This window comes from Clinocottus analis, unplaced genomic scaffold (genome assembly GCF_023055335.1).
Source record: "Clinocottus analis isolate CAN_PGR_092001 unplaced genomic scaffold, fCliAna1.0.p SCAF_27, whole genome shotgun sequence".
NCBI lineage: Eukaryota > Metazoa > Chordata > Actinopteri > Perciformes > Cottidae > Clinocottus > Clinocottus analis.
In genome coordinates, this window is record NW_027176009.1 from 494,036 (window position 1) to 515,812 (window position 21,777).

General features: G+C 41.1%; 1 protein-coding gene across 2 annotated transcripts; it reads right to left on the reverse strand.

The window, feature by feature from the left end:
- Window positions 1–240: 240 nt before the first annotated feature.
- Window positions 241–20,840, reverse strand: LOC137795199 (uncharacterized). 2 transcript variants are annotated; one of them, XM_068592543.1, is made up of 5 exons: window positions 20,693–20,840; window positions 5,752–5,847; window positions 5,514–5,598; window positions 5,063–5,389; window positions 241–2,099 (listed from the first exon to the last, which is right to left on the reverse strand). In XM_068592543.1, exons 3-5 carry the CDS (start codon window positions 5,575–5,577, stop codon window positions 1,708–1,710), a joined length of 783 nt encoding a protein of 260 aa, XP_068448644.1. In that variant the 5' UTR covers window positions 5,578–5,598; window positions 5,752–5,847; window positions 20,693–20,840; the 3' UTR covers window positions 241–1,707. The 2 variants fall into 2 exon arrangements, with proteins under 2 accessions (XP_068448644.1, XP_068448645.1); XM_068592544.1 differs by lacking the exon at window positions 20,693–20,840 and having other exon boundaries at window positions 5,752–5,901.
- Window positions 20,841–21,777: the final 937 nt, after the last annotated feature.

A 21,777-nucleotide genomic window follows, 5' to 3' on the forward strand; every position in this document is an offset into this window, starting at 1 on the left:
TTCATATCTCGCAGTTTCGTCTTTTCCTCATGTTTTAGATCGCTGCCTTCTTTAGGTGGCAGTCGTATTCACATTTGCATTTATACATTTTTGAAAATGAGGTACAATAAAGGCCACAGTAAACCAAGGAGAAGAAACAAAACATATTCTCATAGAGAAAACCACCATAAAGCATTTAATTAATACATATTCTCTATTTTCTCTTAATCTATATACTTTATTGTAAAAGCTTACAGCAGTTATCAGTTGTGGAAAGTATCTTTGTAAACATTTAAGTCAGCAAACGTCTTTTGAGAATCACAACATTGGAAACAAAAATCAATAGTGTTCACATTAATGCATAATATTATAGATAATCAGACAGCTCCCTCATAGGCACATCAAGACTTCATTAAAAACATGTAGCCATTTTGAATAATCCACAAATCATCACTCAGATTGTGAAAGCACTATTAAGTCCTGTGAAAATACATGCAAATAGCTTTGCAGTGCAGTATTCAGTAGCTGGAGATGTACGTCTCATTCTGTCATTAGTTATAAACAATATTTTACAAAACAGGGAGTATTTCTCAATAGTATGCCACTGAGAGATCATTACACCAAGAATGGCTATTGGTGTGTGTGTGTGTGTGTGTGTGTGTGTGTGTGTGTATCTATGTATCTAGTATTCAAGGTGATCTCAAAGTTCTTCCCCCATCAGCCTCTCAGCCGCACCAACGTCTTGCTAAAAGTTGAACTTGCCCCTCTGTGGCAACGATTTAGTGACACCGTTATAGCAGAGAGTCATTCGGTCTGGAAAACGGCTCTCAAATGTCTCCTCTGCAGTGGATGCACAGAGACACGGTTGAAGATGGGGAAGAGGAAAACAAGTGACCTGCTGCACCCACGACACTGACTGCCGGTCAGATTTTAAAGTGAAACCAAACGGAACACACAGTTTCTAACTCGGACCAGCTGCACATGGTCTGTCACTGTAAACCAACCCTTTATTTGCACCCACTCAGCCTTCCATGGACAGCGAGTTGTGCAGCAGCCAAAGTCTCATCCCACACTGACCACAGCGAGCTCACCAGAGGGCAGCATCCTTCCACGATTGCATCACTGAGCGCTTCTGGCTCCATAATGTCGCACACAAGGGCTTCTGTGTGATTGAGGGGAATTCATGGACGGGGTCCATCTTTTTAGGTCTGTGTGTTCAAGACAGGCATATTTTTTCTTTGATAGTCCTCGTGCAGAAAGCGTGCAATCAGAGGACGCGTGGCGGTGGACACACCTGTCAGCAGACATTTTTTTACTTCCTCTCTCAAAAATAAATCTGATACCAAAATGTAACTAATAGCCAAAACTCTAGTGTTATTACTGTGTGTGTGTGTGTCTGTGTGTGTGTGTGTGTGTGTGTGTGTGTGTGTGTGTGTGCAATGCAGCCACCGAGCTCTGTCTGCTCAGTTACTGGCGACCCTCTAATGAATCAAAAGAACAAAGGTATTTTATACAGCGTAATGATTATTGACCTCCCAGCAGTCGGTAATTTACTTGTCCACCTCAGTCAAGAGCTAAAAGGAAGAGGACTAACCCATGAGCCCATGCAGGATGACTCATTCGAGAACACACATCTCAGTACCTCATTGTTCCTAATCATTGTTTAACCATCGCTTCACCCTGATATCTCATCGCACTCCATTATGTGACTGCACTTCAGCAAATCCATTATTGCAGTGCGGCAGCAAGTATGACTGAAACACACAAAAGCGTCCACACAAGTCTGTGTGATTCAACTGCATTCCTGTTCTTGTGTTCCTGTGTTCTCACTCTGGCCAGGGACTCTGGATTCAGTACCAAAGCACTCGCAATGTATCGCCCAGATGCGGTACTCATCAAGGAACAGTTGTAGGGTACGTGCTGACTCTTTCGTTCCAGGGAACTTTGAATAGTCAGCCAACCTTCTCTGTCCACGTGCTTCGAGGTGGGTTGGTTCCCAGACCTGTCTGAATGCTTGTGGGAGCCGTGAAACCAGTGCACATCTCCGTCCGGGTAGACATTTTTGAAGGTGCAGGTGAGTAGGCTCTTCGTCCAAACACCCTCTGCGACCCCACAACACTCTGAGGGGAAGACAAGAAGAAGAAATGACTCTCAATGATGCACTTTTAACGTGTAGTGTTTTCATTTAGCATGTGAAACCATCAGAGAGCCTCCGAACATCACTGATCTTTATGATCATATCCATGTCAATAACAACAGAGCAGTGGTGGAGGTGCGAACTTACTAAAATAGTGTTGTGCCACTGCAGTTGTGCATAGCTTTATATGAACCACTTTAAAAAAATAAATAAATAAAAAGTTCATTTGACAATTATAGAGACTTTGCATTTTGAGATTTTACACACAAAATGCATTGTGAGTTGATGAAATTGGATGTTTATTGTAATTGGTTCCACGGTGCAGAAAGTAGCTCAACCAGCTGCCACATTAAACATTGTAATTAGGCATTTGGATAATTCATGCAGATTTGTACATTTTAACTGATGTATTTATGAGCTAGGAAATTATTCATTAATGCATGTATGCAATCCAAATTAGCCAGTATAAAAGGACAAGTTTTGGCGTCCAAAGTTGTAAAAAAAGAAGTATTTTGCTGGTGTTCGTCTTCAATGAGGATAACTGGCTTTGTCTTTATACTATTGAGATAATTAATTCATCAGGAAATATCCTCCAATTGGCTGATTCAACCACTTTATTTCAGCAAAAGAGCTGCAGACCAAAATCTATTTCTACCTGGTGCCTCATTAGAAAGTGATCAGGTCTGCAGTTAAAAGTTGTATTAAGTCATTAATAAATGGTTTATTCAGCAATAATCCACTAAAGTGAGTACATTATTTAAAAAAGTGGTTGTGGGTTTCTCATTTCCATATATCCCATTAGTTTGTAAATCCTGAATTAATAATTTCCTTTTGGTTCAGATTCTCTGCAGTTGTTTCAGTTCAAAAGGAGAATAAACCATTAAGTGGCCCCTCTGATGATAAAAGAACAGGAAGAGAAATCTTTTACAACTTGACAACTTTGTTATGGTTATTATTGATCTATCAAATGGTAATATGTTACCTATTAACCAATGATAAAGCCTATAATTGTGCTTTACAGTGGAGTTGAAGTATGAAGTAGCAGGAAATGGAAATACTCAAGTAAAGCACAAGTAACTAAAAGTTGTACTCAAGCTCTGCACTTAACGGAGCAGTGTGTAGATTCAGTGTCAGCTGGTTGTAGATTGTTGTAGATTGCAACCAAAAGAGTACCCTTTGCCTCACCCTCCCTTTGCAAGCATGCTGGAGAACCACAGTGGCCTTCAGGTAACGTAAGAAAGGCCCACGCCAAGTCTGTGTCTGGCTTGTCCCTTCTGGGCTACTGTAGAAACATGGCGCTGCAACACGAAGGACCCACTCCCTATGTAGATATGACGGGCTCATCACGAGTAATAGCAACGATTTGTAGTGACCAATTATTACACAATAATCAAAATATAGTTGTTTTTGACAATAAAGCTACACTGCTCCTTTAAGTAAATGTACAACTTCCTACTGCTGGATGTTATAGACCACAAGCAGTGCTATGAAGCTGACATTCAAGACTGGTAAATGGACCTGTACTTGTACAGCGCTTTTCTAGTCTTCTGACCACTCAAAGCGCTGTAACACGACATGACATCATTCACCCATTCACACACTGAGGGGAGGAGCCACCATGCAAGGTGCCACATCAGTATTGTCAACCATTCATACTCCGTTGGTGCAGCTCCAGGAGCAATTTTAGGGTTAAGAGTCTTGCTCAAGGACACATCGACATGGGCTAGCGGCGCCGTGGGATCGAACCACCAATCCTCTGATTGAAAGACGATCCTGCTCACCGCTGAGCCACAGTCGCCCACACATGCACAGTCACGTGCAAGTCAATGGCTTCACACTAGAATATTGTACTGACCACCATGTGCCGGAAATGCACCAAGAAACAACAATGAGCCAACAAAGGCAGTGAAGAAGACCACTTGCTCTTCTCATTTCTGTCTTTGTGGCCTCCCCGTCTATCTTTTGCGAAAGTATCTTTGACATGTATGACGTATAAAAGATGGCGTGACACATTCTTGTCACACTGTGCCATGCTGTAAAACTCAATTTAGAAAAAATATATATAGAAGTTGTCACGAACACTGTTATGCTCATCAGACAGAGTTCATCAACTCCAGCGGTATAAGGACACAATGGGCAGCTGATGCAGCTGCGCCACATGTCGCCCTTGATTGATGTTGCTTTAAAATGACGGCCCCGAGGACGCTTGGCTTTAATAAAAGCCTGTTGCCACGACTCCTCCGCTTGCATTTCAGGTGTTAGGGAAAACGATTTGAAGAGAGGAGGAGAGGAAATTAATCGATTATGTGAGAAACGAGGAGCTTATGAGCATCAATGTAACCAATACACGCGACCACTTTCTAAGACTTCTGATCACATTATAATGTGCTATAATGTGATTACAATGTATTTTAACTGTGGTAATTATAATATGATCATCGCAAAACATGTTCGTCAGTCCAATAAAGAAATTAAAATACATAATAAATCAGCTCCTCACATGTAATGAAGGGAATGCATTCAACCCATTTGTTAGCCCTCAAGTATACACACAGTGCACTTCTGTATGGAAGCCCATTCTGATTATAAAAAATAACCCTGTAAGTCACAATCATGAGATACTAAATTGAAATTATAACATAGTTAAGGATACTAGTTTCTCATAATTATGAGATACTAAATTGAAGTTATGAGATAGTATCTCATAATTATAACTTACAGAATCTTCATTTCTTTTTTTATCACAGGGCGGAAATGGGCTTCCATACGTTTACACTAAATGTAAATACTTTACATTTAAAAAGCATGAGGAAGTATGTTCCACGGAGAACTTTCATGTAAATAACGAGCCTCATGCCACCTCTGCAATTGATGAAGGATCTGAAGAGAAACCTTTCTTTTAGTTTTAGTTTTACCCAATGGTGTTGCGACACAACGGACACTGACCTTGTAGCTGCACGCTCGTATCTGCGTTCCGAGCTCCCCGGTTGGACTGCAGTTTGCACGTGTAGTTTCCTCTCTCCAGCGGCTTCACTCTGGTGAAGATGAGGGACAGTTGTCCGTGTTCGTACTCACAATAGAAATCGCTCAGAGACTGCGTGTGGTTTCTGACTGTTCCCTCCTCGTCCACTGAGCAGACAGACCTGTCGCTCTGGAACCACTCCATGTGTTTGATTATCAGTCCATTTCGCGACGATGACACGTCGCAGTTGAGGGTGACCCGTTCGCCGCACTTGGCGTCGATCCCGGGACTAACACTTAGCTTCACCAACTCTGTTGACAAAGACACAGATACTGAGGTGTCAAAGAAACCAAATGCTTCTTGTCACTTCCTCAAACCTTTAAATAAATATTTGTGCTCAACAAACGTGTGTAAAACAGCTCCACACAGGCGTACCTTGTGTTGTAAAAGTGAAAGCAGGTAGAAGCCAGATGAGTGTGTGCAATATTGTGTACTCCATTGTCCCCTCTTTTGCATTTCACTGTAATATGGAGAGGAATCAAATTAAAACAGATTTCAGTGGACAGTGAACACACTGCAGCTGTTAAAATCTTGATCTCAGCAGTTGGATTCACCACCACCCGTTTTAAAAAAGCATCATGTTTGTTATGCTCTGCTTTTGAGTGGAACTGACCTCAGGTGGGTTGCTGCTTTCTCCTCAGCTCTGCTCAAGTCGTCTCCGACCCCTCACGGTGCTTCTCTGCATAAAGTCCTTCCTTCAGACTTGTCCCTGAATGCAGAACGTTAATGATTACAAAATTATGACGAGGCATTACCAGTAAGGCTTTTCACTGCGGAGGGCGTATGCTGGGATCCTGAACAACAAGGGCGAGGGAAAAGAAGAAGTGTGTGTGTGTGTGTGCATGTGTGCGTGTGTGAGAGCAAAAAGAGTGAAGGCCTATTCATGAAGGAGTGAAAGCTGCAACAAGTTGACGCTTGTATCACTGCCTTTGATGTGTTGCAGCAGAGTTCCTCAGTTTCATTTTGCCGAATTTAACTGTCCATATGGATTTTCCCATGGGATCATTATGACTATTTGATATTGTTCGCACTCCTTGGCAATAGCCACTGGATGAAGTCTTTCATCTATTGTATGCTCTAGAGGGTCTTTCTCACTCAGTAGAGTACTTGAGTTGAGTTGTTGTGTCTTTTTGGAAGTTTATTAGTCATTTTATCGGAAGTGGTCATGCAATCATGGAAGAGAAAGATGATTGTCAGTGACACACACACACACACACACACACACACACACACACACACACACACACACACACACAGAGTTTTACATCAACACGTAACAAATGGAGGAGAGGTAAAAAGATACAGTATGCATCTTTTAATGTTCATGTATAACCAATTGTATTCCTTCATGCATGTATTATTTGTGTCGCCCATTCGTCTTGGTGACAAAGTGCTGATTTCTGGGAGACACTCGAAGGAGTCAGTCTTTGTGGGTGAACCTTGTGTAACGGTTCAATTCTGGAAAAGGGAAAGAATGTGACCCTGGTGATGGGAAAGGTTTATTGTTGATTACAGCTTGTGTAGCTAGATGCAGCTTTCTGTGTACCAAAACAAACTCTGAATTTATCCTTTTATCAATAATGCTCCGTGGCAGAAACGTGTATGATTATCCAACATCTATTAAAAACAAATGCAGTAAAAGACAAAGCAATTGCATTTACTGACATGTTGTGTTAATTTTGAACTGTCCACATCAAAAGATCTTTGACTGTGAAGTGATGCCGACATCACCCTTTAAAAACGTGTCTCTTATAAAACCACACAACAAAGCCCGTCATAAAGCACCCTGATTTTCAATGGCACTGTGAGTATTAATTAGAGAGCTGATTGTCCAGTGTGTGACTGACACTAAGTAACTGGAAGTAATTCATATAATTAAGCACGAGGAGACAGGGAGCAGAGCAGTGACCGCCAAAGAGATCTCAGACACGTAGGACAGGAGGAATATGAGCAGTGCTCAACTGAGAAAAGGGAGCATTGATGTTGAGCATCAAGGTGACAATTCAAAGGTTGATTTGTGTATGTCTTCTCTCTGTGTCACCATATTTGATTTTAGTTCCAGTTGTTCTGTTCCAATCACAAAATAACAGAGGATACCCTTTACTTAGGTTGTACATGGCTGTTGTTATCTACGGGGACATATAGGAATTAAATGAGAAGGAACACTCGGTTGTTAAGCTTGAAAATATGTGCAACATGCAAATCTGAACGCCTGCAAGATGCAGAGATCCATCCCATACAGCCTGTTGAGAGGACTTCTGGATGTGATTATGGAACTCAAGTTAGCAAGTCTAATCATAGTTTCCTCTCTTCAAACGGGAGCAGCATCTTGGTGTCCATGTTTAGACAGACTACAGCAAAAACACAGCAACCACTGTTGGTTTGAATGAGGCCAAACAGTCAATGGCTCAAGGCTATATTAGCCGCCGCTAGCACACCCACATCTTTGACGAAAACTGTCAGCCTTCTTGTTGGATTGTGAGTAAGATAGGCACATGTTTGTTGTCTCGGAAGAAGGATGTGTGGAATAAAACCTCAATCTCTGCTGTTCTGCCGCATAGACTTCTAAACGTTGACCTTGTGACACACCTCCTGAAAACGCTCGGAAAACACCGAATAAGTTTGATCATTAACTCTTCCAGGATTTGTTTTTTCCCCCTAAACATTGTGTGGGACCCAACTTACAGCACATGGAACTACTGAAGCCGGCCTTTCAAAGTTCGCCGAAAGGATCTGAAAACTGCGTGGCATGCAGGAGTGATGTCCAGATCAACCCACACTAAAACTAAAAATAACTGCAAAGCCACAGGAGAATATATCGTTCATCAGGAAACAAAGACACTTGAAGCACTCTCACGGCACCATAACAATATCATACTTCTTCTGCCTTTGGATCTTGGAGACCACAGTCATTGTTTACACAGCCGCAGGGCTAAAAACATCCACATCTTCCTGCATCAGGTACCTTGACGGCAAAGTAAATGCAGGTTTGCACCATAGCATCTGTGCTCGGAAGTCCTTTGCCAGTTTTCTTGAATTTCACAAATATGTGGAGAAAAGAACATATTGTTAAAATGACGCGTTATTATGTCGAGTGTTCAGTGTTATTACATCACATATGCACATATTGGATGCACAGTGGTTGACATTGAATGTACCAGTGAGCCTGCGTCTGTTCGTACAGAGTACATTCTGAAGAGCTGTGGTGCTGTCCTTTGCCCTGGCTGCAGGTTTTTTTAAAAATGTTTTTATGAGCCCACTGAGACACATTATTGTCAAGGTTGATGTTGCAATAGCAATACAATATTAAATCAACAGCATGGGCCTTATCACCCTCAACACATCTCGGCTTGATTTTAGTTTCCTCCAAACCTCAGCTGTGCATTCATCACCCTTAAAATGCTCTTTGTGTACGATACAATCATTTAATTTGACCTGCCTCTAAATACAACACATTTACCCCGTCAAACCTCCCCTATAGCTGCTGATCCCGCAGTTGTAGCTCTCTCAAGTCTCTTCTATTAACTGACGTTGTCAACACTTTCACTTTCCCTCTGACTCAATGTTGCATATATTAATACAGGAATCAGTATCTCTGTTTTGTGCCCTAAGGCGGTTTGACATGTAGGTGTGTGTTTGACAGTATAAAAACACAAAGGTAAGTCATAAAACCATGACTGAATGCCATTTTGCGACTTCAGTTTCAGGGTCCTGGGATTGTGCCTGCTGGACGGTCACACTGCGCTGACTTACGAGGACCCTTGAAATACAAGGAGCCATAGTTAATGTTGTTTGAAACATGGCAAAGCTAAATGTTGCTGGTACGGTCCGTGGCTGCCACTAGAACGGTGCAAGGTGCCCTCAAAGTCAAACTAGTCAACTGTGGAAAAAGGCTTGAGGCTTAATTCAGGCACACAGACAATGCATGCTAAAACGTCTTCATGGGGTTAGAGCACGTCAGAGTTTGAAAGTACAACAGGAGAATGTCGACTCGCTCAGTTAACAAATTCCAATTCATAGCCAGTACAAAGTAAACAGTTTTGAACCCTTCTGTATTACTTTGGGACATTAAAGACTTTTTAATTTGAAAAGGTTTTGAGAATGTTGCCTGTGTTTGAAAGTTCAACACCAGTTCCTATGATACATACATACATACATACATACATTCATACATACATACACACATACTGTACTGTATTATGGAGCACGGCAGTGTTGGACATCAATGTTGTTGCTATATTTAATAGTGATATGCCGGACTGATTTTGACACAGATATAAAATTAATTGAGTCACAAGAGTAGTCGGTGCACAGTAGGAAAACTAAAACATGACAGTCTCTGTCGGCACTTTCATGAACACATATTTGTAAAGTGAATCCAATAATTACTTGAATGATACATTTATATTCACTTGGATTCAAATCAAGGTTTTCTTTTATGGAAATGAATGTTCCCCCGTAATTAGTTTCAAACGACCTAGTTATTCAAATGACACTTCTTGGAATAACTACAAAATGGATGGTAAACCTGTACAAATAAAATAATTCATTTAACATTCAACTTTCTTGCCCAATATTGTCTGACTGGGGTGATTATGATGCATTCCCAGATCCCAGTTCAAAGTTGCAACAACCAATATTAAAGCATCGTACAAGTGTAGCGTACAAGTGTAGCACACAGTTAGAACATAAGTGATGACTCCATTCCAGTAACTGTCCCAATATTGTTAATGTGTGCGAGTACACACCACAGCTCTGGAGCTGGCTCACTTAAATGGATTGCAGCCATCATTAATGGTACTAATTCCATTTAATACCCATTCTGTAATCTGTCTGGCACTGTATGTGCACACGCCCACGCACACATGCAATACACGGGGAAAAAAACGTTCTACTTGGATTCACCGTCGTATCCCAGGGGGAACCACGGTGTCAAAGTCCCATGCCTCCCCCGCCCGACATGACAGCGGCGTTGCGGCTTAGTTTCACAGCATGTCGAGTTTCATCCTGTACTTAATTGCTGTGGAGACCAGTTAATCCATAACACTGAGTTTGATCTGTTGGTGTAACATGATTTGCAGTCAGTCGGGTAAACTGCTAAAGTTGTTGGCAAATCGGCAAACTCGTAGAAACTTTTTTTTCTCGATGCCTGTAAAATATCAAAAATTCGGTGGCAAATGAAAGAATGATTTATGTGATCATACCCAATGCTTCAGTGGTTGGAAAGAATGTTCCAAGTACCGCTCATATATAAGAGAACGTGAATTGTGGAGTTTGTTTTATGGAATAAAACAACACCTAACAGAAGTTGGGAGGTTTTTTAATGACATAAATGGAATTGTCCTTAAGATTACTGCATTACATGAGCTGCTGATCTTCCAATGCATCAGAGTCTTGAAGATGCTGGTCCAATGTATCTCATTTCTGTTTAAGACTTTAGCTGTTAAACCCCCCAAAGCCCCACTAAAGCTTAGCCTCAACGAGATTTAAAGAACTAAGCCGTGCTCACACTTAACTCTACAAGTTCTATAAGAGTCTGCAGGTACAATAAACTGCTGCAGGATTCTATTAAAATGCAACTTGCGCATTAGAAGTAACTGAACTGAAGCGTGTCACTGGTCAAAAAACTTATTGACTTTAAGACAATACATTAGGTTTAAAATGCTTAATTTTCTTCAGGTACACAGGTTTCCATTCAATTGAATTGACGAACATCTTTAAGCGCACTTTGGAAATGTCGCAAACAAAGTTGAACAAGGCACAACGCACGTTTCCATCAACTAGTTTGGGGTAAATAAACTCTGCTACAGCGTAGTTTAATCGGAGGTTGGTGCTAAAGGCCCCGCATGGCTTAACCCGCCAGTAAACAGAGGAGAAGAAGTAAAAGTTGTGAACCCGAAACAAAACAATTCTGCTTGGCCATATGAATAGAGAGAGATTCAAATTGTTATTTCATGTCAGCTAGTATTGGCCATGTTTCATGCTGTTTTGAGACAAAGACATGTTTTACCACGTTTTAAGAAAATATCAAGGAAGACGCCATCAGCAGAAACGTTTACTACATCAGACCTTGGAATTTTATTGAATGATTGAAAAAAAAGGTTGTATCGAACTTTGTGTCTTTCATACAGCTTTTCCAATTTAAATGAACCTCTTATGTCGAGTTGGTAAGCTAATACAAATAGATAAGAAGTCTCCATTGATGTGAATTTGGCCTTGTTGACATAAAGGTATAATGATAACTTGCTCAAAAAGTCCTAAATTGTGAGCTCATTCAGTAGTTGGTAGGAGGTGAATCCTCAAACAAGACAAAGAAGAATGCATTTACTATCAGCAGGCATGCTGTGAAACACAGGACTTTGTACTCTAATTCTTTTGTATGTTTGAACAACCTCTTTCAGTTTCCTGCAGGCTGTTTGAACTGGATAGGCCCATTGAGACACACCGTAGAGCTAAGACACTGTGCAAATAAACTTGACATTTTGTCACAAATTTACTTTTCAAGGGCAACGGCAAAAAATTTCATTAAGTTGTATCCCTACTACTCTAGGAGGAGAGAGCGCTGAGATAACTTCTTCCTTCTTTTTAGACATAGGAAGACTTCTTATCTGGGTCAGCTGTAAAAGAAATAATAAAAATCGCTCATTCTCTAATGAGCAGTGCAGTTTTTGTCAGTTTGCCAAAACCACAGACTATTTTGTTTGTTAATACCAGAAACTAAGATTTATGAGCCTTAAAATCCCGCCATAAGTGTATGGTATATATGATATATATATAGCACAGTATTTATGGGGGGTTTGAACCTAGACGACAGGACAATGAATCACAAGCACATTAGTGATATCTTTTTGCAAGAAATCTTTGTTTTCAGACAAACGCAGCGTTTTCTGGGTCAGGTTAGTGTCTCTGGGTTTCCTCCAACTCAATTTGAGTGTATTACTCTTGTCTTTCCAGTCAAACATGGAAGAGTAGTTCCAATGTGTGTCGAGAGAGGAAAGCTTGCCGAGTGGGTCTATTAAAGACATCCTCGACTAAGCATTAATCCACACGGTACCTTTACCTTTAAGCCATTCTGCGTGCGCTCCCCTCTCAACAACTTTGACTGCTGGATGGTTGCGGTGCTTATTGCAACCATTAGTGACAACTGGTGACATCCAGAACTTGGCAGGATGCAATCAATGTTCCCCTTTCCTCCTGCGAGGGCCGTAAGTGAGAGGGCAGCAGGGGAAGAGAAGCAAGGCCCTCAATTCTAGTGAATTTGTTGTGCGAGCAAAGAAGCGAAGCCGTTTGAGCAAAAAGAAGAAGAAAAAAAAAAGAGTCACTTTGTTGAAAGTGTCCGCGCCCAAGTATAGCAAGTGGATCGCCACTCAAATAAAATTGGGCCAATTTGATCACAAAGTCACAACAGTGCCTCAGTGGATCTCTGCAGGGCAATGATTGGAGATTTTAGTTTGAGGAGACGAGAAACACACGGCGCTCTTGTTCCTGTCACACTGAGTTCATGCGCGCTGGGAAAAAGCGGGATTGCTCTGCTTTATGTACACAAATACAAATAAACACCGGCGTTGGAGCAAGTTGATAATTTACTTGATCCATTCAGAGATCAATAACTCTGAAGGTACTTTCTGCTACGTTGTAGCTACTACTGTTGCATCAGGGACACTTTGATTTTCACCACGACTCAGTGTGCCTCGTTTGATTTATTATTGATTTTCCAATGAAATATAAAAAACTTGTTTCCAGAGTCTTGCTTTTATATTATTTGCATTCGTCATCATTGGTTATCTGTGAATATGAGTGAGAGGAGCTGAAGTCATAAATAACCTGCATGCTTGAATGAGCACAGCCTCACCTGGCTTACTGTCATTTTACGGTAGAATATCAAGAGCAAGGTGAAAAGTAAAATCTTTGAGATAAGAGCATCCAAAAAAAACATCCAATTGTTAATAATTATCAAAAACTCTGAATTGTTAGAGCGAATGTGAAGAAAAAAAAATTCTGCCACGTGTTTTCGTAACTATCTCTCTATTAATCATCGAAAGCTGTTGACTCAGAAGTAAACAAGGCAAACTAACGAATTGGCTAAGAGACAAAGTGCTCATAACTACAGATCATCAAATGTAAAACTAATATAAGCGGTCCTTGTCTTCAGGTAGAGCATTTAAAGTTATGTACTGAAGTTATATGGTGAAAAACTGACCGGGAAATTATCTTCAAGGATATTCTGCAATGCCCTAGGAAAAGCTTTTAGCCACCTGATCTGCAACCAACGGAATTGTGATTATTTACACCTGTGCTTCATGCTGTGATAATAATGTTTATAAATTCTCCCATTAAAATCCAAACTGGTTAAACAAATACGTTAAAAGAGGGAAAAAAAAAGGCAGCGCCGATGCTTGGAGTCGTAAAATCCAGCACGGCCGTGTGTAAATCGAACTAAACATACGTTTCAACCCGAGCAAACATCTGTGAGATCATTAGCAAACCTTTGAAGACGCTACTGTCTGCTGGAAAATGTGTAAACTGTTGAAGGGAGACACACCTGGGGCTGTCATGGTGACAGACACATCCTTATACACACACACACACGGACACACACACACACAATCCCTCAAAACTTACAGTACACATAAACAGAACATGTTCAACCTCCCCTAACTTTTTGAACACTGACAGACAGATTGTGATGTGTCTGTAATTCCAGTAACTACAGACTGCTCTGCTGACACCCTTGCACAGACCACACACATCCAAACATATGATATCTCTCTCTCTCTCTCTCTCTCTCTCTTTCTCTCTCTCGCCGTGCCCTTTGTTTGAGCCCTTAAAGTTCTGAGGACATCTCCATCACACACGAGCATGAATCTCATTTATGAGCTGATCTGGAAGCTTCGCTGCGCTCATAAACACACCAACCGACCCAATCTCCCCCCATAAAGAATGCCATCACACAGTTAATGCCTATTGGAAGGTTTGTCGGAGGGTACCGAGGGAGCGTTTGCAGGAATGAGACGAGCTGTCCTCCAGGGTTTGAGCGAAGTTTTGGACTGAACCAAAAGAACAAGTATTGCTCATTTTAGGCTCCTGCGAGAGGTAATAAGTCTGGTCCAGAGGCTTAGTCTTTTATAAGACAATGACAAGAGCAAAAGAAAATAAGAAAAAAACACTAAAATGACTCTCATCTGAAATTTAAACTCCCGCATTCCGCATCCAGCAATTTAATGCGACTGTCAGCATTTTTGATGTACTCATGATGTGCCATCGCATGACCAGATATCAGGCTTTTCATCAGAGGTTCGTCACCAAAGGTTTTTGCATCCGCAGACATTTAAAATGCTTAAACATAATCAGTACCGACCAGATATTTAGTTGGAAGAATGACAGATTGAGCAGAACATGTATATATTACAAAGGGATGGGTTGTTAAAAAAAAAAAATTGGCAAGCCCTAATATGACTTACAGATGACATTTATCTAGGTATTGCACATGCTGTAATAACATGATCACACTTTCTAATAGACAGGCCGTTTGAGTTCATAAAACCATAATTAGGCCATTGTCTCACATGGCTGACAAGGGTTTAGAGTCATACTACTATTCTTTTTTTCTTTGTGTATCTTCCATGCAGAGTAAATATAATAAGTCTGCAAGAAAGCTGAGGCGACGTCATGAATAAGTCATTGTGCCCTTGCTTTTATTCCTGACAGCAACTAATGACCTTTTCAATGAAAAGGAGCCAAAAAAAAGCTTAAGAGTGCTGAAAAGTGACAGGCCAGAGAGAAAATGTAGCACAGACAGGAAAGGTTAATTGCCGATTGTTGGTAAGTTCTACAGCCGTCCGTTCTCGACGCGTGACTTGAACAAGCAGCGCATCAACGTTATATTTCGTCTCAGTGGGAAAATCCATAACGCCCGTCACATCAATGAAAAGATTTTGAGCCATGAATGCAGATAATTGGATCCCCCTCTGGGATCATGTGAGTTTAAAGGTCATTCTTTTGTAACATGTCGCAAAGGGCTCAGCCTTGCTGTTCGAAATGGCCCGTCATTATATTGATTTACATCAAGCTACGCTGCACTGGAGCAAAAAGGCAGAGAAAGCTGCAGCTACTACGTGAACATCGAGACATTAAGGTGAATTGTGCTTTGCCATCTGTGGCCTTATGATACATCAATCTCACTGTAATCTATAGGCTGTTGCAGGCTTCTAAAAAGATGCAATTGAATAATCTTGATTGTAGTGCAGCTGCCAGCTGCAGCTGGCAGGAACAGGACTTTGACAGATTTTAGACCGCAGAGAAAACACACATGGGAGGAGGAGGAGGGCGGGGGGGTTCTTGTGCATATTACAAAAAAAGTTACATACATAAAGTAAAGTGGAAGCTGTGAGAATTGGATTATTTGGCTTAAGTGATGTCACTTGAGTCAATTCAAAAGACCACAAACTTAAAATGAAACCATCCTCAACTCGTCAAATGCTTGGTGACCTCACGTTTCAATATATGACACTCAGCTTTGGGCGTGTCAGTGATGACGTGTCAGTTTCCACTTGCACTATACATGCATAAGGTCTTATTTCCCAATCATGTCCCTCCTCCTCGTCTCCTTGTCTCCTCGCTCCTCAGGCTTGTGACCCAGAAGTCGTTCTAAGCGCACCATCTTGAAGGATGGAGGAGACTTACCGCAGGAGCTCAAAACCACGGCAGGACTCTACAAATGTAACGGCTCCTTGTAAGGCTCTGCATGAAGCACATTTCTTGGGGGCTATGACGTCAGATAATTAACAGGCGCACAGCATCTTTAATATGTGTACATAATTCTATTTTGGCACATTTGGTAAGCAGTTTAAGGTACCACTGTCGTTAGCTCCAACTGCATTGGCACTGTTCTTTTAAATGATTCATAGATTCAAACAATTCAGGCTGTTTCTCTTGACCAACTCTCTTTTTTCTGTCGCGCATAATCATATTTATATGATCTGAGTCCTAATTCTCACTAATCTCTAAAGAAACAACTGTCTCAGGGATCCTTGTTATCTTTTGTTTGGACTGTAAATGGGTGAAATACTATATTTGGCTCCTCATCCCATGCTTCCCGTAAGCCCGGTGGTGTTGTCAGCAGCTTTGATGCGGGACAAATTTATGTTTGAGGGAGAGTTTATCACTGAGAAACCAGCTCTGAGGAGATCAGAGACATGTTTTTGCCGAATCAGGAAGCTAATCTGGCTCAGAGCATACGGGGTAGCTGGCCTACCTTCTTAGCGAAGGAAGAGCCGTGCTCCAACTTGACGCCAATGTTTGCTAACGCAGAGGATTAGCTTCCTCTGTTTGCTTGCACTTTGCAGTTGCTGATGTGTTATTGCAGCATTACTGGGCCTAAAGATATCCTTCGTTTTGGCTCGACTCCCGGATAAGATTCTTGCTTCTAAAAGGTGTTTTATGATGGAAGTTAAATGTGGTTTGAACTGCCTTGGTGAAACAGATGACCCCCTGTGTGATTAACACTTAGACAACCACTCCACACTGAAGGACTTATAGACAAAGTTCTTTCCCTGCCAGACATTTAAAGTGGGTATAGTCACTTTCATTACAAAAAAGATATTGACTGTGCCGATAACAGCGGGAGCACACGGAGATCTCTCTGCATTTCATCCCCTCATGAGTCATCCATGTCAATGGAGAAATTATTCTTCACTTAATAATAAGGCTGTACAGATGTCCGCTGGTGCTTACAATGCAGCTCCTTTAATTAAGCTTTACTGGCCCACCTTGAATCAGGAAAGGTGAGTTGGCATCCCAGTTGCAACATAAAAACAAGCAAAGCAGGATTGAGGAGGAGGAACCCTGCAATAACTAGGGTTTAAAAGCAGTGGTGGTAAGGTATATATAACAATTGGCCAGAGAGGGCTGTGTTAAAATAAAGGTCTTTGGGAAATTGCACCAGAGGGGTTTATCATGTTGAAAGAGTGCGTGACAGTATTGCATAGTGTGTTTTTATGAGGAAGGTGTAGGAAGCAAAGTCAAACTGTTAATCACGAGAGATTTCATATTACATTTTGTGGTTGAAATCATTTTGCACATATTTGGTTATAGTGCATTAAAATCTCGATCTGATGATACAGTTAGATGAGAGTCGCTGATCGACATTCACAAATCAAATAGCACGGTAATCCACCCAGTTCTTGTCAAGACAAATACAATACCTGCACTGAGCAGCACAGTTACATTACTAGACACCTTTCTGATGCCACAATAACACTAGACCACTACAATAAGCCACAGGGACGTTGTACTTCATGTGCTGATCGCATTCATGTCCTTTCACAGGGGACATAACATGTTAATGCTCTTGACACGACCATAGAAACCACAAAGATTCTGCGCTACAGTTAAGTGGCAGTTATACACTTGGAGTGTCCAAAGACCTTCACAAGCAAATTCACATTTCTATTAACCTTGTATTGTTGAGGCTGATGGACTGAAGTGTGTCAACCAGCAGGGTGCCATCCTTCTCCATGCTCCCTTAAAGTGTCCCCTGGTAATACATTTTTGGTCCTAACTCTGTGCAAAGAGTTTTCTCGTCCCCTGAATTCAGTCACATGTCTTTCTGCCGAAACAAAAGTTGGTCAAAAAGGTCCACACCCTTGTTTGCGGAAGAAACACATTCTCCTAAGAAGGCCTGCAGGAGATGGCGATGCAATTGGCGTGGATCGATACTGAAAGCTTTCTTTCTCTCATGGCTCGAGTTGGCTCCATCCGCTATATGTGTTAGTCTGTTCTGGACACGTGAATTTTATCCTTTGTTGCTTTCTCTGCGGGTACCTAAATGTTTTCCCTTTTGAAAGGCAAAGTCGGTAAGATTTATGGGCATCTATTAGCAGAAATGTAACATATTATATATCACCTGAAACTAATAATCGGTTTCATAATTGTGTTATCGTGAGCTTAGAATGGACCATTTATTTCTACATAGAGGGGCGGGGCCTTTTAACACAGTCCATCAGTGTTGTGTGCTGTACACATTGTAAAGCCCCTTCAGGTAAATATGTGTTATTGGGCTCGACTTGTTTTGACTTGACTACCATTATCAAACCCTTGGCAGCCTTATAGGTGTTCTTGCCTCCCCCATGGCTGCTCAGCTTAAGCCCATCCATCTCTGAATTGACTATATTTAGACGTATGGGACTGGCCTTGCTGCCGATGGTATTCATGGATAGTGTGTATTAGCCTTCTAGCCTCCCCCGGGTACTCACCCACTGTGATTTAGTGTGGCTGGGAACCATGAATTTCAGCCAGGCAGTTAAGGCGAAGCGCACGTGATTTATGCTTTTGTTTACAGGGTGCTGTGGGGACCTTAACCTGGCAGTGATGAGAGGGCGAGGGGGCGTGTCCACACTGAACATACATGTGTGAGAAACCCGCATTTATGTGCCTAAAAAGTAATTCAGTGTGTGAAACAGGATTAGAGGGGGGAAGCAGGAAAGTCTGTGTATCTGGACTTTTGCAGCACTGAGAATTTACAGGGGAGGCTTCAGTAAACGGTGGAAAATATAACATATACATAAAATAATACATATATTATTCACCTGTTGGGTACGTATCCCCAAAGTAAATGAACTAGTGAGAATAGTACTTCTTGACAATAATTAGTCTCCAGCATACTTTGATGAGCTTAGCATTCATCAGCGAAAGCCTCTGATGAAAGGTGTGAGTGTAAACATCATCCAGCAGAGGATTGCTTCTCACTGAGTGCCGGTCAGATCATTAGCTTCCGCTAATGTCCCTTTTAAAGGCATTATCCTTCATAAATGATGGCCGTGTCCATTTGTTAGAGTGCATAAAATGAGCTGTTAGTCTGGTGATGAAAATGGCTTTTAACAACGCTCCCACACCTCTCTGACCCAGCGACTGGCAATCGTTCCCTCGGTGGGAGAAGTTGCTAAGGGAAGTGTCCTCCATTATCTTTCCATTTTAGGTCACCGACACGGAAAAACAGAGATAAACATCAATAATTTGCTCCTGCGGATTGTAAAGTGTTGAGTGCTGTTGGAACTGAGAGGCGTTTCGACCTGGGGGCGGGCGGAACGGTGTGAAGGATGTAAACAGACGTAAGGGAAGAAATAACTCAAACCATAACACATGAAACGCTCCCTCACACAAACACATTGTTTTTACTGTGGAAAGAGAGTTGTGGGGTTTCCTGTCGTAATTCTCACATCAAAGAAGGGAGCCTCACATCCTCGGAAGGGAATTATTTTACCAACTTGACAAGTGCCATAGGTATATGCACTCTTTATATTAACACTCAGTCATTTCAAACATCAAAGCATCTCTGAATATGAACCAGGTGCTTAAGCTCTCGATTGATTTTTCCTCTAACAGCAGCAGGGCTGTTTCAGGAGATGCCAGGAAGTAAAGATGTACACGGGGAAACACAGACAGTTACTGACTTGTGTCCTTTTTCTTTGGGAAACAGCAGAAATAGTTGACAGTTGCTCATACAAGTGTTGGAGTATGACGCAACGTACCTGACAAACACATCTTGAAAGGTTCTCCCAGTGTTAACTCTGGTAGCTATTATACATATAGACATACATTCCTATTAGTTTTAATCATGTTAGGGATTTTTATTCATATTTTTAGTCTAGTTTCTCAGCAACGGCAGATCTATGAAAACAAACCTTGTGAGAATGATTACACAAGCTTAATGCTACTTTTTTTGTGTCTTTCCTTCACTTTGTTTTTATTTTTCCTGTTTTCGACTGCACCTTTAAATGAACAAATAGTATGTTTATATTTGAGGGAAGCCACTGTTAAAGTTCAGGTAAATGTCACATTCCAAGTACAGAACACAGTTTCCTGTTTCCACACCAAAACACTTGTTCGCTCCGTCACATTCCTCATACAAAGAATACTGACATTTTGCCAGAGAGAACCTCAGGCGGCTTGTTTCATGTAACGTCTCCCATTGATTTAGAGGAAATTGGACCAGGTTTAGAGCAAATACAACTTTAAAATGACTCTTATATAAAGCTGGAAAGTGCTTTGCTGAGGAAGTCAATGTAGTACAAGTCTGCTATATTGCTTTAGTTTCAAGGGTGTCGCTCCTTTGCCATTTGGGCCAAAACAAACTCATCCCAAATATCCTTTTAGTCCAGTTGAGAAAATCCTCTGTAAGGCTTCAGGGCGTGATAAAAGAACAACACATGAGGAAAGCTTGCGAAAATTGTTGAAAGGTTTTAAACTTTAGTGCTTGAGGCTAAACAAAACATGCAACTGCCAGTTTCACTCACAGTTCATATCGAGGGAAAGTTTAAATTATCCGAATGTGATTATTTCCTGTTGTTTAGTTCAAATTAAGTCTAGAATCTTCATCCTGTGCTGGATTCTGAATGTGATCAGCAAGAGCGCTGTTGTTGTCAGTCTGAATGTCGCTGTATAACAGCTTTGTGGTAACACTACACAGCATCATCGTAAAATCTACTGATATCATTAAGGCTTTCGCTGCTGCTCGAACACCAACTTGCTAATCAGAAAAGCAATTTTCCTCTTACCTCTTGCCTTTTCTCTCTGATGGCTGTTGAATCATGTAATTTGCAATGCGCTCCTCGACTGTTTGTTATCTCCCACCCACTATCGCTGCTCCTCCACTTACATCTTTAACAAAGCATTGATGTTGCGGGCTGCTGAGTCATTTCCAGTAGTGAAAGCTATTGTCTCTGCGATACCTTCACTTCCTGCTTTGTGTATATTATAAACTTCAGTGGCGTCAAACACAGTGCTTTTCCTTCCTTCCTTCCTCTTTGTTCCCCTATGTCTTTCCAGTCAGCGTGTCCCTGTCTACGACATGTGTTATGGTCTTCATCATGAAAGTGAAATGCCAGCTGTTATAAAGATTTCTGAGTTTTAATATTAAGCAAACTCAAAAAGTGTGCTTCAACATAGTTTTATATTCACTGAGATAATGTGTTGTTTCATTTCGATGTCTTTGGTGGAAAAAAAATGCAAATAAAAATGTAACTACTTTGTCTATTTGCATCTTAAGTTAGCATTAGACATTGCTTAATTAGCATTTTTTTTCACAAAACAGAAAACTTTTCGGGGAAGTTTCATGGTAATATTTTTTGTTCTTTCTTGTCTTTGGGAAGTATGTAATAAAAACAAAACATGTCTTTAAAATTTTCCAGTTTCCTCCCGATATTCATTCATGGACTGAATTATAAAGAATAGTATTCCTAAAAACATGACAAAATATTGTTTTGTGGCTGCTGACATTCTTTTGATGAAAGGAGATATACAAATTTCCATGTTTCAAATCATTTGACTCTAATATGTCAACAAAATGAAAAAGGGATTTTAAATCTGGCTTTATCCGATCTTCAGATTTCTATTCTGGAAATAAATGCAAATGAGCACATATTTGATAAGATAAGGCCAGTGAGGAAGGCTCACAGCGTTAAACGCAAGCAGAGGCTGAGATTTCAGCACACAGAGGGAGAGCGACTCTCTGCTCAGGTAATGTCGGGTTCTCCAAGCCTTCTCTGAGACGAGGTCCGTCAACAAAATTGAGCTGAATCAATGATTCCAGTTATAATAAAAATGGTTTATGTAAAAGGTATAGCAAAACAAATTGAATCAC